Raw genomic sequence first — 15,289 nt, 5'->3', positions numbered from 1 at the left:
CGGTCGGGGGTGGTGGGCACGTTTGGGAGGCCCAGGCCCTTGGACCCAGTCGTAGGGTCGGCGTTGGCCTGCACGCTTAGGTCGTGGGTGCCTGATGCAGTTCGGGAGAATTGTGGTCAGCAGCAGCGTGTGCTTCTCTCTGCTGCTTGGAGCACTGCCCTCCCCCAGCTCATCTTTGGGGTCAGACAAAGGCCTGTGGCCAGGGTTCTGGGTAAGCCACAGCGGGAGCGGTGTGTCCTACGTGGCTCCCGTAGAAGGGGATTTCTGGGGCTAGTCAGTGGCGGCCTTACCCGAGGGATGGGGCTCTCGATGTGCCTGGAGTAGACGATTCCGAGCTCCTCCCCCTCGGGATTGGAATGAAAAACGGAGGGTCCAGGCCACCCTGGAGTGAAGCAGCAAGAAGGCCTCCCTCCTTGCCTGTGCTCACAGCTGACATGCAGCCCTTACCCTCCCGAGTGGCCTCATAACTCAGCTCTTGGGAAGTTTCTCAGAGAGATGTGGTAAAAGTGGGCAAGGCCAAGTTCACGGGGATGCACTTTTCTGAGGAGGGGATCTGCCTGTTGTGGGTGGACGGTGAGGGAGGCTGGAGGAAGGCAGCGGGCAGTTAACCGGCCTCGAGTCTTCTCGCCCTTTTCTCCAGCAACGTGGCCAAACCCAGGGTGGCCGCTGCCCTTCACGTCTCAGTGGCCTCACCCGCCCTTCTTCCCAGAGACGTTTGTGTGCGTCCTTCCCAGTCTTTCCTGCTGAGCGTGGAGACGAGAACTCGGTGTGGCTGATGGGGAGCAGGGCCTGAGCCCCAGATGATTCCGAAAGCCCCCTCCCCCCACCGCCTGCCTCCAATCTCAGACTGACCGACGGGTCTCTTCCTGGAGCACCCGGGACATGGCCCAGTGAGCCATGAATGGCCACCATGGGAGGGCAGGAGAAGGGTTGGGGAAGGTGAGGGGCTCCGTTTCAAAGGTTGGGGCAACGGAGGTGGGTTCCCCACCCACCCTCTGTCTTGTAGAAACGTGGGGTTTGTAAATAGCTGGTCAGGAAAGGTCACCTGAAGGGGCCACTGTTCTTACTGCGGCCTCCACGTCCAAGGCCCAGCAGGTGTTCACTCCATTCAGCTGGATATGAATGGGCCTTCTTGTTCTTGGGCCATCATGTCTTGAGCTGATATGGGCTCAGGTCCTTCTCATGGATGTAGGTGTGGCCGAGAGCCGAGCTGTGAGCACATGGGAGCTGGGGCGGGGATTTGGAGCGGGCAGGGGTCCCAGAGAGGGTCCAGGATGCCTTCAAGATGCCTTCCCCCTTCTGAGGCAGCCCCTACCCATGGAGGGACCAGGAGCTTCCAAGGTGGTGGGTGCTGTTTGCGTGGCCCTGGTTGTCCTGGTGCGGGTGCATCTTGTTGCTAGGGGCTTGTTTAAAAAAAGGAATTAGGGCTTCCCTGGTGGCGCAGTGGTTGAGAGTCCGCCTGCCGATGCAGGGGACATGGGTTCGTGCCCCGGTCCTTCGGGAGGATCCCACGTGCCGCGGAGCGGCTGGGCCCGTGAGCCGTGGCCGCTGAGCCTGCGCGTCCGGAGCCTGTGCTCCGCAACGGGAGAGGCCGCAACAGTGAGAGGCCCACATACCACAAAAAAAATAAATAAATAAATAAATAAAAATAAATAAAAAAAGGAATTAACTTGAAAACACAGTGGCCGAGATACTCATTTATTCTTTATGATCACATGGGTGGCTGAGTGAAATTTTTATTTTGGAAGTTCACCAGAGTTTGGAGGTTCCTCAGACTTGGAAGTTCATCACTAGGAACCCTCAGTGGCATTTGAAGATGGGGCGGGGCAAGGTGGCACTGGTCCCTTCCTTCTCAAACTTGGAGTAACCATCTCCCTTGCCAAGCACTTGGCTGGGACAGGCCTAGGACCTGCTCAGTGGCAGTGCCTGGCCAGGAGCTGGAGGAAGCCTCAGTCGAGGGGCTTCATGAAACTTCTTTGCTCAGGGAACTTCTCTTCCAGCTGAGCACTTGCACGTTTGTAAACTACTTTGGAACAGAGATCCCCTGCACTCCTTGTGTAGCAGGTGTAACTTTGAACAAGGTTAGCCCTGACTGGAGGTGCTATTATAGTTAAGCTACAGAGAAGGGGATTTTAATCCTGGGGAGCCTTCCAGCAAGTCAGAACCCTCTCACCTTGTTTAGGCCTCACTGGGCATGGCTCAACAGTGGTGAGGGTGCTTTGCTGCCACAGTGACTTGTAAATGTTGCTGTGGTGATGCTTCTGTGAGGTGATGCTATGGTACAATCATAATGAATTTGGGATATATGTGCTGTGAGTCATAGGACCATGCTGCAGGGACCACGTTCACATCTTGCTTAGACTGGGTGACCAAGGGCACATGGCTTCCCACTTTTAGAAGGGCCAAAAGTAGCAATGATGGCAAAGCCTGATGGTTAGGATCCCCGTGTATCTATTTATCTCCCCATCTCCTTTGCCCTCAAGGGTCATCCTCCTGTGGGTCGTGGTTAGAACAGTCTTTGAGAAGCTCCAAGTGACACGGAGCCTCTACCCCATAGCTGGTGGCCATGGGCATCTTGGGCAGTCGGGGTGGGTGTCCTTCAGGGTTATTACTGGCCTGGGTAAGGTCACACTAGCGTAAGGTCTTGGGGGGCCTTAGCTGAGGGGAATTGAGATCTTTGCCCTAAAAGGCTCCGGGGTTGGGGGAAGGGTGGATGGACCTAGTTTGGAAAAAGAAACTTTCAAATTGGACATGGGGGTTCTTAAGGTAGCCCTTCCATTCCTCCATGGATCCCCTCCCACGGAGCTTTTAGGGAAGGCTGATTGGACCAGAGAAGTCCAATGGTGTAACCAGCAGGGCTCACCTCTTAAAATTTCCTACATTTCAGGCCTGAGATTCAGGCTGGTCTGAAAGTCTTGGCATCTTTTGGTTAAAGGGATTTTTCCAGCCTTTCTCTGTGCTGAGCCCGGCCCGTGATTATGAAGCCCACCCTGGAGGGAGGCTAGCAGTAACATTCCCACTTTACAAGTGAAGGGGGCCGAGTTGTAAAGCGGCGCCATTCCTGCCCGAGTGTTTAAGAGGGTCACAGAGCAGCCCGAGTGAGAGTTGCAGCACGCCGTCTTCACCGGGCCTGCGGTAGCCTGGGCTGCATCACCCGTAAGCACAGGCCAGGAGTTTGGGGTTTCTCCTGCTGCCATGGCAGGAGACCCTCGCGGTTGGGGTGATTCCACCATTCCGGCAAGAGTAGATGGGGATCTCTCCCACCTTGGGATACCCTTGGAGAAAAGCTAAGTGTGTTCCACCATTGAGAACACAGGTCAGGCTAGCCCAGGCCAGGGTGAGGTTCATCCCCACAACTGGCTGCCATTAAATGCTGGGAATGCCCCCCAAGAGAGGCTGATCAGGGGACCAGCCGGCTGGGCAGAAGTGGGAGTGATACTTGAAGTGGTCTAGGGAGAGGAGGAGGAATGCGAGCAGCATGTGAGGGGTGTGTCCATGATTTCATCTAGAAAAACGGGCTGTGGGAGCTTAGCTCAGGTGTTAACGAAATACCAAACTCATACACCCACCCCCACCCCCGGCCGGTGATGGACACAGGGTCATCTTCGGGGAACTCTTTAACAGCAGAGTGATCATTATGGAATTATTTGTGTGTTAGAAACAATGTGACTAGCAAAGCAGTTGAACTGTTTCTTTGGCTAGAGCAAAAGCGAGGAGTAATGTTAGGCTGGGGTGATTGGAGGAAAAGCCCCAAGTGGATGCTAGATTGATCAGAGGGGGCAGGAGCAACACAGGCGGAGCTGGGGTGTGAGCAGTTCAGCCCTGCCCGCCGCCCCCCCACCCGCCCCCCCATGAAGGGGGTTGGAGTCTTGTCTTTGAAATGTCCTTAGATGCTTGTTGCCTGGGAAGGAAGGCGTGGAGACGTGCCAGGTGGGTGACTGGTGTCACTGAGGGCCTTCTTCCTAGACAGGAACTAGGAGCAGCCCCTCGATGGCAGTGAAATGCTTTTCCCCCCACGGGTGTGGAAGGAGGACAGACGGACTTGTAGCAATCTGGTTGAGTTCTTTGAAATTGCCCTTGACCCTTGTGTGTGCACCAGGAAGCCTTTCCTTTCCCTTTGCCAGGCTCCTCTTGCCTTGGTCTCCCCAGCTTCCCAGCCTCCCACCATTCTTTCCCTACCCTTTTTCTTCACCCTCGCCCCTGCTGACCCAAGTGAACATTGGTGCTATGTCTGTGTAGATGGCAGTTGGGGGCTATTTGGTCTCTTGATGACATCAGCCTTTTTTGTTTACTAGCAGCTGTTTCCATAGTCATTTGTAGTTCCGCCCTGATTGGTTGGATAGTCATTTGTAGCTCCGCCCTGATTGGTTGGATCTTACTGTGAGGTCACTCACCCCCCCTTTAAAAGTAAGCCACCTTGGAGAGTTAAGCAGTTAGGGAGTTATCTCACATGCCTATAGAGAGAGAGTGTAGATGCCTCACCTTGACCCTTGAAGGATGGATTGTGAGTGGGCTACACGCCTCATCTTCTGCTTTCTTTGCTGGCTGTGTTCAGCTGTCCTTCCTTTGGGACGTCTTTCTGAGGGTTTTGTGCTTCCAGCGTGTGAGGCCCCTGGTCTCCAAAGGGGGGTGGTCTGTTGGTAGCAGATTGCCTTGGGCATGGGGGTCCTGCCTGCTCCTGGTGACCTTTGTTCCCTCCTTTCCGGGTTGTCTCCCCTCCCCTAGGGGAGTGTTATGATGGAAGCAAACCTGACCCCTTCGAAGCCCCAGAAGACAGTGATCTTCCTGAGGACATGGACACGGAGCCCCCCAGAGAGTCCCTCACCGACCAGACGGCCCCGGACGCGTCACGCAGCCCCACCCTCAGGCTGAACAGAAAGCGCAAGGTCTCTGGCAATAGGAAGCACACTGAGACCACTGTGCTCCCGGAGAACTCTCTGCTGAAAGCCAAGCCGAGACGGGTCTTCAAAGGTGAGCTCGGTTTCGCTTCGGCCCGCAGGGCACCCTACGGAAGTCCTGGAGCGGAGCAGTGGAAAGTTCCAGTCCCACCCTGGAGCCCTGGGGGGAGCCACTCACACCTCCCCACCCCCCACCCCCCCAAAGCCAGGTGGCGGGGCTGGAGCCCAAAGGTGGCCAAAGGCAAATAGGCCCCCTCCCGAGACTTGGTGACAAGTTCCAGCCAACACAGTGACCACACCCCTCCCCTCCCCCACTCCTGTTAGTGATGTGTAAGACAGTTCATTCCCCGCCCTGGGGGGCTTCTTCATTAATTTGTAGTTATTTCTCCATTAGCTGACTGGCCTGAGAGGGAAATGACAAACAGTTCCTCTAACCGCTTAGAAGAGCCACATTATAGTGAGCTGACCAACCTGAGGTGTGCATTGAATTAACAGGGCTCCATCCCAGAAAGCAGCGCCGCTTGCTGCACCTTAGAGAACGGCAGAAGCAGCAGGTGTCGGCAGCAGAGAGCAAACCTGGCCGGCAGGGCAGGAAGGAAGTGACCCAGGCGGTCCAGCCTGCGGTCACCCCCCAGGGCAATAGCATCTCCGAAGAGAAACCTGGCAGGAAAAGGGCAGAGGCCCAAAGCAACAGAAGCTGGTTGGAGGAGTCCCTTAAATGCAGTGACAATGAACAAGGTACGCACGGGGCGGGGGGCGCTCCTGGAGGGTGGATCACCCGCCCTCTGTGGGAAACGGCCCTGGAGGGGACCTGAGGGCCATCCAAGTTGACAAGAGTAGCGTGTGGCGAGCGGGGAGTTTTCTTCATGAGGTCCTTTCAGCCTGCACACTTCTTATGGAATGGACAGTGAGGTGGGAGCTCGACTTCCTGGGCTGCTCCTCATCACCCAGCCCGCGGCTGGGCAGGAAGGGAAGTCTTGGGTGACCCCGGGCGCTTGTCAGTGCCCTCATTCCAGCCTCAGGCTGTCTGTCCCCAGTCGCCCTGTCCCGAGCACCCAGGCCCCCCATGGGTGGGGACGGGAGCGCAAAAAGGGCTGGCTTCTGCCCTCTCTTGCGGCCCTTTGAAGCGACTTGCCATTTGGCGTTTCGTGGGTTAGCCCATTTGCCGGTTGAATGTGGGATAATTAAAATATTAGTGCTTTGAAAACATAATTGGTATATCTTTAAAAACTGAAGCTGCTCCAACGATCAGTGCTAACAATGGGCTTTTCTTTCCTCACCGGCTACAACTGTGTAACGCCCGCTGCTTCTCCCCCTGACAGATGTGCTGTGCATGGACGAAGAAATGGATCGGCAGCCTTCGCCCCTGCCGCAGAAATACACCGACAACAGCGAGAAACCATCCGCGAAGCAACCGTGCAAAACCAAGCATTTGATCCCTCAGGAGCCCAGGCGGGGCTTGCCGCTGCCAGGGGACTCCTACGTGGACAATGCGGATGGCAAGGTACCTCTTGCCCCTGGCTCTCCCCCGCCCCCCGGGCCTCTGCAGGCACATCCCGCCTGCCTACTTCTCTGCTTCTGGGGACAAAGCTTTCCTTTTCCTGAACCCCTCCCCCCAAAACGTCCCTGCCCCTTCTAGGGGACGTGTCTCCTGGGTGGCGGTGAAGTTCCCAGCGAGTAAAAATGCAGCCCCTTCCTCGCGCCCCGCCTCCCTCAGACAGAGAGGAGGAAAAGTGCTTTCCTCCACTCAGGAGCGGCCTGAGCCCAGTTCCGACTATGATCTTTCGCCGGCCAAGCAGGACCAGAAGCCCTTGGACCGTTTGCAGCAATTGTTACCATCTTCCCAGGCCTCGCAGCTGACATGCTCAAGCTCCCCTCCAGAGACCACCCAGTCCCGCCCGATGCCACCAGAAGCGCGGAGACTTATTGTCAATAAGAACGCAGGCGACACCCTCCTACAGCAGGCCTCCCGGCTTGGCTACGAGGTGAGCATCCTTGTGGGTGCCCCGGATCAGGATCCACCGGCTGCTGCTCCTTGGGTGGGGGACACACTGGCTGGGGATGGGGGGCGGGTCTCAGAGCCCAGCCCCCTCCACGTGGCGGGCTGGGCTGGGTGTTCCAGCAGGGTGTTTGCGTTGGCTCCCGCTCACACTGCGGGCTCTTTGGTGGCTTGTTCAGTCGTGGTGTGAAAAGAAAGGCAGGCCTCTCTGATGTTCCGTTCCCGTTCAGGCAGGTAGGCTGCTTCGGCCAGTCCGGCTCACTTATCTCTGATATAAAATCTGACCTAACCCAGGGCTTGGCGACCAGGGGAATTTTAATGAGCCCTTTTGGATTCTGAATAGCAAGAAGGAGAGTAGTTATTAGCTCTACTAACTTGTGCTGTTTGGGGCAGAGTGATGCCCCTGTGGGGTAGCGGGTGGGAAGTGTCTGTGCAGAGTAGGGGTGGGAGTGGGGCAGACCTGAGCAGTCTCTTTCTGAGAGGGCACGGGAGCCGAGGGCTGATGGGCGGGGAGCAGGGGTTGAGCCTTGCACAAAACTCCCTGTCCACACTGCTGTATCCCAACCCAGCACGGCTGATGACAGTGATGGCCTCTATTGCTAGAGCAACATAGAAAGATAACTGATATCTGCCTAAGCCCGTGTGATCTGTAGTAACTCCTTTCACCCTTTTAACATCTTCACTTGGGAGTAACGAGTACTAGCCCACTCTCGGATGAGGAAACTGAGCCTCAGAGGGGTTAGCTGATACCCGTACAGGTAGCAATCCAGCAGTGCTCCACAGCCCACCACGCTCCTCAGCAAGACTGGCTCACACTGGAATTGCCCTTTTGACAGTTCAAAACCTCTGTGAGACAGATGACTCTCCATGCCCTGTGCAGTTCCCCCACCATACTTGTCAGTAGCAATTGTGATGTAATAGCCCACAGGGCAAAGGCATTTTTCTGTGCTGGCATCAGCCCTCTGGGAGTTGAATGGTGACAGTAAAACGCGGTGCAGCAGGCTGAGCGTGGAGGTGTGGCTGAGCACTGGGGTGGCAGGACCCAGGCTGGCCCGGAGCCCTGGCGCCCACACCCTCAGCCAGCTCTGTGCCCCTGTCCCCCGTCTCCCGTCGTGTCCCCCCACCCCGGTCCATAGTGCCGTGAGCCCTTGGAAGTGTGCCTGCCTTGGCCCTAAGGCATGACTGTGGGTGGGAAGTTGGAAGCACTAGGGCTATGCTTAGTGTGGGATGTTTTTTTGTTGTTGTTGTGGGTTGAATGTGCTGTTGTTTATATCTACACGTCTCTTGGAGACCTCTCCATTAGCTAGAGAGCACTTTGTGGTAGTTAGCGCAGTTACTTGCAGGTGAAGTCCAAGGAGCACCCAGTTGGTTTCCCAAGAGCTGAGAGCGGGCGCCTAGGAGGACAGAGCAGATGTTGCACATAGTGTTGAGCTAGACCCCCCCGTGGTTGAGAAGATAGTCTCCTTGCTTCCAGCAAACGCTGGAGGTGGGGGGGAGACCCCTAACCCCAACTTTTGGGTTAGGGTTGAGAAAGTAGACTCCCGCTTCCAGCAAATGCTGGAGATGGGGGGGCGGGGTGCTGCTGCACCCGCCGTGGAGGGCGGGGCTCCGAGCCCCACCTGTGAACTTGGCATCATTTCCAGCAGCCTCCCTTTGGGACCAGAGACGTCAAAAGACCCTCGTTGGTCCTCTAAGACAGTTTCCATTTTGGTTTGGTGGCTCTGAGGCCTGGACCAAGGGGCACTTGATCCATACTTTTTTAGGCTACCTGGCCTTTGATTGCACAGGAAGCCTTGGGAATGTTTAGGGTCGGATTTGTTTTTTTCTTCAAATGTAAATTTCAATATGTAGATTCCACAGATCACCAGTGTTGATGCTGAACATTGTGACAAGTAGATGAACGCTTTCAACTTTGATTTCTCTGGGCAGAAATTTCTGGGATTTCTCTGGGCAGAATTTTAAATGTTGGGATGATGGCCCAGTTGGGAGATGTGGCAGCTTCAACCTTTTCAAATTGAAGGACAGTTTGCTTAAGCAGATAAGGGTGTGGTTTGGGAGGGTTTTCCTGAAGTTTTGTCTTCAGCATTCTTGGTTATTTTCTTCTGCTTAGCCAAAGATACCATGTGCAGTATAAAGGCTGTCTGAGCTTTATGTCATGATAATGTGGTTCTGGAAGTTTAGAAACACACTCTGGCTTCAGATCCGCGTTAAATAGATCACTTGCGTGGCCAAAGACCTCAAACCTTTCCCTCCTGGGAAAAAGGCTTCTATTTCTTAGGCTGAAACGCCAGTGTGCAACCACATGCTTGTGCCTTTAGCGGTGATGGTTAAATTTTCTATGAACTGATTAAGTCATGTTTTTCAAAAAGTTAATGAGGCATTTAATTAACAACGTCGGGCTTATGGCCTTTATGGTTACATTTTGCGGGTAGTGGCATTCGGCTTATAGCCGCTGAACAGAGAGCTGTCCGACAAAAGCAGTTAGACTTTGCTCTGGAATGGCTGGGCTGCCCTTCAGACACTCCCGTTTATTTCTAGCGGAGAAAATAAACCAAGGAATGTGTTGCGTCGACAGACTCGCCCCGCCTCTTCACCTTTCAGTTAGAGAAAGTGTTGGTGGCGATGGTTGCCATCCATTTAGAGGCCATCACCCTCCTAGTTAGGATAGTGTAGTTAGCCCACTTGACCCCCAACAGAGAAGGCCTGTGGGATGCTCGTCACAGCTGGATTGCATCCCTCTAACTGGGGCCCTCTTGGGCCCTTTGAATCTTCCCAGCTGACCAGGTACCAAAGACCTGAGTTATAGGTCTAGTACTTCATGTTAATTGAACTTGGGGTTTAATATCTCTGGGCCTCAGTTTCCAAGTGTTGAATGAGGATAGTACTACCTTCCTTTCCTGGTAGCTCCTGGGTTACTGTGGGTGACAGAAGACGTCCTCATCTGGGGAAATGAAAAGCACTGTGTAAATAGTAGGATCAACGTGGTTGAGTTAGGACAGCCCGTGGCAAAAAGTCTGACCTGGCCGTGGGGCTACTGCTGCCTCTGCTGCCATCTTCCAGGAGAAGAGAGTTGACTTACCCATCAGCTTGGACGGCCTTTCATTTCTAGGTACCCTTGAATCTGCCCTAGTAGTGATGAAGGTTTCCAGGTGAAGGCCATGATTGTCACAGCAAATAAACCCTGGGTTGAGTAAATTGATGTGTGCACAGCAGTTGGTGGCGTTCAGACCTGATCCCAGAGCCACGTGACAGGGCCTCTCCCTGGCTGGGGCACACAACTCATTAGCTTGCAGCCGTCCACTCAAGTCTGGCTAGTGAGGGCCTGCTAAAAGAGCAGCAGCTTCATGCGGTATCCTGGATACCAGGGCTCGGGGCAGGTGGCCTGGGAGCCCAGAGGATTGTAGGCTTTCTGGCAGGTTGGGATGTAAACGGAGAAATGCATTCGTGGGCGTGCCTTTTCTCTTCCTCCTCTTGTTTTGGAAGGGAGCTGCTGCAGTGACCTGAAGTAACAGGGCACCGATGGCCAGGTTTACCAGCATGCCCCATTGGGTTCACGTGGTAAGCAAATGGAACATTCTAGTTCGCTCCCAAGTGAGTGGTCACCTTTGATTGGCGTGTCCTCCAAAGGGCATAAAAGGTTTTACAGAACCCATCTCGCACTTATGGGCGGCTAGAATGATCCCCGTTTTAGGTTTAACAGATGAGTTACCTGAGAGATGTCACAAGGAGGCCTGTTCTGACCCCATCCCATCCCCCCTTACCCAACAGACCATGTGTTGGGCCACATGCACGTTCTGCCTACTCCCAGCTCTCAGAACCTGACGGCTCTCTGCTGGGCACGACTTACCCAGTATAAACAGTATAATGTGTTTTCTGGTGGCAAATGCTTTCGATGTGTCTGAAAACTTTCTTAAGGTAATAAAACATTGAATAAGTTCCTGCTCTGCTTACTGGGAGTGGTTCATATTAATATTTTAACAAGCCAAAGAAAGAAGGTTAATAACAGTGATTCTAATGCACAGTGTTGACACAGAACATCTCCGGGGGCGGGGGTGAATGTTTTATTTGATTCTTGAAATGTGGAGGTTGCAGCCTGTGGTGTATCAGGTTCCTGTCATTAACTTGAGTAAATATGAGAATATTAGACTGATTCTGCCCCGAGAGGGTGGAGTGAGGCAAAATAGAGGGTGGGGTTATTGGAGGCATTTTGTGTCATTCCTCGAGGATGGAGGGAGAGAGCTTCTCTTTAACTCTACTTAACGTACAGACAAGAGCATCTGAGGCCCAGGTTCTGATTTGGGTTCTTAACAAGGGTTGCGAGGATGTAGGTGACCTGGGTGTCCCTGCTTCTCTAAGCTGGGGAATGTTCTCTGGCTGATTTAAGCTCTCTTTAAGTGTTGGTCATCCATACTTTGATCTAAACTTGTGTTATTGTCCACTGCCACTGACTGAACAGACCCATCAAGTGAGAATGGTCTGTGCTTGGCAATGTGTCATCTAAGATGTTAGCAGCCGTGACACCTCTGTACTGGTCACGTCGGCCCCTGGGCTGAGGGCTTCCATCGCTATCCGAATGCGTCCTCTCAGCAGCCCTGTGGAAGCTTGGAGAAGTTCAAGGGTAACTTGCCCATGGCCAGGCCACTGGTGCAGCAGAGCCTTAGACAACACTGTCTGCATCTCCAAGCCCTTCTCACGCACTCTCACCCCCCACCAGGATGCCTGCCGCCTGCCCGCGCCATGGTGGGCTTTTGGCCCCAAGGATGTATGCCTTTGAAAGTGGGCACCGGCAAGCTATGGGGAGGTCACCCTTACAAGGTTCACTGTATGGTTGTCTGATGGTATCTCCTCTCCTCTCCTCTCCTCTCCCCGTAGGAAGTGGTCTTGTACTGCCTGGAGAACAAGATTTGTGATGTGAACCACCGCGACAACGCGGGTTACTGTGCCCTGCACGAGGCTTGTGCAAGAGGTTGGCTCAACATCGTACGACACCTCCTTGAATATGGCGCCGATGTCAACTGCAGTGCCCAGGATGGAACCGGGTCAGTGGCGGTCTTGCTCTTGGCCTGGCCCTGCTGGGGCATAGGCAGTGGTTCTCAGGGTGTGCGGGGAACCCCAGAAGGAAAGATGGAGAGTGAGTGCCATGTAAGCACACTGGTGGCGGAGTCCTCTAGAATGGAATCGGACAGATCTTTCTGGCAAATTTACATAGAACTTTAAACTCTGTGACGCTCTTATGGACAGAAGTCCCTGAAAATGTTGAGCCTGCATGAATAATCAGGGGTGTTCTCTTTTAAGACCCTGGACTCTTCACCAGCGTCTGTTGAATCTCAATCTTGAACATATATGTGAGTTGAAAGTTGCAGGAGTACAGACAGGTCCAGTGGCAACTGGCTTGATAGGACCTGCCGTGTCCACCCACATCCCCGGGCCTGGCCCCCACTCTGTCCTTGACCTCGGTTTATTGGCCAGAGGCCCATGTCTGAGTCAGCCCAAGCATCTTCCTGGTTGTACCTGGGATGCCACCACGAGGCAGGGCACTGGGGCTTTCCTGACGGTCATAAAATGAGCAAAACCGTAAGGTATTTGGTGGTTCATGGTTTCCAAATAGCATCCTTTCTGGATGGGACTGCGGACAGTGTTCCTGACCCCAGCGGACACGGGCAGGAGGACTCTGTATCCTCCTGAGAACTCGCCCTGCCTGTCGACTGCTTCTGGGCGAGAGGGTTGATCACTCATCTCCAAATTGGTTTCAGGAGAGGTTCCACTTTGCCCCTAGTTTCTTTTACCAACTGCACTTTGTGGGTTTTGTTTGTAATGGTGTAACAATGGCTTCTCGTATCTGCTTCCGTGGTGCTGGGGTTCTTCCCCCCACCCCGCCGTATGTTACCTTCTTACAGTCTGTCACTATTTAAGTTCATTGGAAACATTTTCATCGTGGCCTGAGTTCCTCCTTGGGCCATGCATTAAGAGAGATTTGCATTGAAGAATGAGGCCTGAGATGGTCCCTTCACCTGTCCCGTAAAGGGTTATGTGTTGAAATAACAGAGTAATTTGTCGCAGCGACCGTACACTCACCTCCTCGGTGAAATAGCGCGCCTACGAGGCTTGGCCGCACACGCTCGATTTTGCCCCGTGTCCTTAGAAGCAAGCGTCGCGTGCACAGGTGTAATCCCCCGCACCTCTCCTAGGCCTCTCCACGATGCTGTCAAGAATGATCATCTCGAAATTGTCCGCTTGCTCCTCTCCTACGGTGCTGTTCCTACCCTGGCTACGTACTCAGGTAGAACCATCAAGAAAGTGAACCACAGGGGCCTCCCTGGTGGCGCAGTGGTTGAGAGTCCGCCTGCGGATGCAGGGGATACGGGTTCGTGCCCCGGTCTGGGAGGATCCCATATGCCGCGGAGCGGCTGGGCCCGTGAGCCATGGCCGCTGGGCCTGCGCATCCGGAGCCTGTGCTCCGCAACGGGAGAGGCCACGACAGTGAGAGGCCCGCATACCGCAAAAAGAAAAAAAAAAAAAAAAAAAAAAAAAAAAAAAAAGAAAGTGAACCACAGCGAACTTCTGGAGAAGTTCTTAACAGGTACGGCAGAGGTCAAGACACGGTCTTGTTCAAGCATCTAGACGGTGACTTCACAGCCTTTCACCTGGGTTCCCCCTACCCCCACCCCCCGTTTACTCTAAGTGACCCTTTACTGGGAAAAGCGGCCCAACGTTAGTCTGTCAAAGAAGAGATACGTACTTTGAGTTTTGCGAGGTGGGGGGCTGGAAAACTCTTGGCTAGGCAGGCTAGCTTTTGTTTGGCAGGCTGGGGCGGTGAGGCGGGCAGTCCCTCAGGAAGGCGGGTGGACGCGTGGGGAGGTTTCAGTCAGATACCTGGAGGCGTGTGCAGTGGGACTTGTCAGGAGGTGACACCAGCCCCAGCGTGAGATGTTCCCGAACTCCAGCAGCATTTGCCTCTTACCAGCAGGCGTTATCTTGTTTCTCTCTCTCTCTCTTCCCCCCCCCCACCTCTGCAGACTGTTTAAATAACCTGCAGGCTCCTGACGACGGTAGCCCCGGTTGCTCTTCGGAGTTCTCTGGCAGCTCTGTGTGTGCTGAACAGCCTTGTTCGTTTCAGTTGGGCTTCTGGGGGTGGTGGTGGTGCTGTGAGCAGGACTTGCTTGGGAAAGAATTTTTCCAGAGTCCTTTTTGGCGAACAGCTGGAATCTTGCTCCAGCTTACTGACCTCTCTCTTGTTTGCCCCCCCGGTTAGAACCAGATGATGAAAGTGGTTACGATGTTTTAGCAAATCCCCCAGGACCGGAGGACCAGGATGACAGCAACGAGACCTATGGTGACCTATTGGAATCTGAATTTTCCGAAGACCCCCTTTTGCCGTGTTATAACGTCCAGGTGTCCGTCGCTCAGGGGTGAGCGTGGCCAGCATGTGGTCAAGAGCCAGCCCAGCTGCTCTGTGGAGTGGCAGGAGTTAGAAATCCCCTTCAGTAGATGAGGTTGGCTGGGTTGGGGGGTGAGTGAATCCCTCACCAAGTGTCCACCGACCTCACATAATGCAGTGGAACTTTTCCAGAAAAGTTTGGGGGTGGGAGGGCTCCCCAGCCAACTGCCCTCATTGGAACACACCCCTAGAGCCCAAAGGACACGGGAGTCAGCGACTGCAATTGCACAGTTTCAGTCACTAAACTCTTGGGGAAGGGATCCTCCCCAAACGGCTACCATAGGGGCCTTCCAAGGCGCGTGAGGTCCACGGGACGATACTGATGTGTACCCGCTTCTCGTATAAGATTAGAGAAAGCCGTATGTGGCACCTGGGATCTTATGTGTCTTCAGATTTGCTTAGATCGAGTCTTGTCCCCACGGTCAGGCCACTGTGCCCCATGACCAACCCTTTGGAGTGAACACATCAGGAGACCTTGCTCTGCTGTGTGTTGACCCCGGTGCTTAAGGAGTAGCATCCTCCTTGGACTCTGAGGCTGGGAACGTGTCTGCCCTTGTGGTGACATTCTATTCGGGATAGAGATGATAAAGCGTGGCAGGGTATCAGGAAGGATTGTACCACCTCCCTTCTCGAAAAAGCCTCACTCCCGGCAGCATTGAGAGGCAGGTTGGAGGTGTGGGAAAGGCAAGGAAAGCCAGGTGACCTCGAGTGTTTCTCATGCTCTTTCCGTGAGGGCCGGAGGAGAGGAGAGGTCAAAGAGGTGTTTGCCATCTCCCTTGGGTTGGCATACAGACTGGTTTTCCCCAGTGACTAGAACGGGGTGCACTTACTTGGAGAGGGGTGACCTGAGTTGTGACCAGAGCCAAGGCAGCACTGGGGTGGCCTGCAACGAGGCTCGTTCAGGGGCGCTGCTCCTGCTTTTGTCTAAGTTGGCTGGTCTGCCCTAGGTGGTCT

General features: G+C 54.2%; 1 protein-coding gene and 1 pseudogene across 2 annotated transcripts in view; both read left to right on the top strand.

The window, feature by feature from the left end:
* The window catches only part of LOC308611092 (centrosomal protein of 78 kDa-like), a 138,780-nt pseudogene that overhangs the window by 95,165 nt on the left and 28,326 nt on the right, over nucleotides 1-15,289 (top strand). The gene's annotated exons all lie outside the window — the stretch shown is intronic.
* Nucleotides 1-15,289, top strand: part of LOC308611077 (BCL-6 corepressor-like) — a 36,876-nt gene that overhangs the window by 20,167 nt on the left and 1,420 nt on the right. The window contains 9 exon segments of the mRNA XM_081260007.1: nucleotides 4,726-4,971; nucleotides 5,394-5,636; nucleotides 6,221-6,402; nucleotides 6,620-6,883; nucleotides 11,770-11,936; nucleotides 13,086-13,194; nucleotides 13,438-13,477; nucleotides 13,914-13,987; nucleotides 14,152-14,306. Of these exon segments, the coding sequence (XP_081116133.1) occupies nucleotides 4,726-4,971; nucleotides 5,394-5,636; nucleotides 6,221-6,402; nucleotides 6,620-6,883; nucleotides 11,770-11,936; nucleotides 13,086-13,194; nucleotides 13,438-13,477; nucleotides 13,914-13,987; nucleotides 14,152-14,306 (1,480 nt within the window).

This window comes from Mesoplodon bidens (assembly GCF_964165515.1).
Source record: "Mesoplodon bidens genome assembly, contig: HAP1_SCAFFOLD_157, whole genome shotgun sequence".
Lineage (NCBI taxonomy): Eukaryota > Metazoa > Chordata > Mammalia > Artiodactyla > Ziphiidae > Mesoplodon > Mesoplodon bidens.
This window is presented reverse-complemented; position numbering and strand designations above follow the sequence as displayed.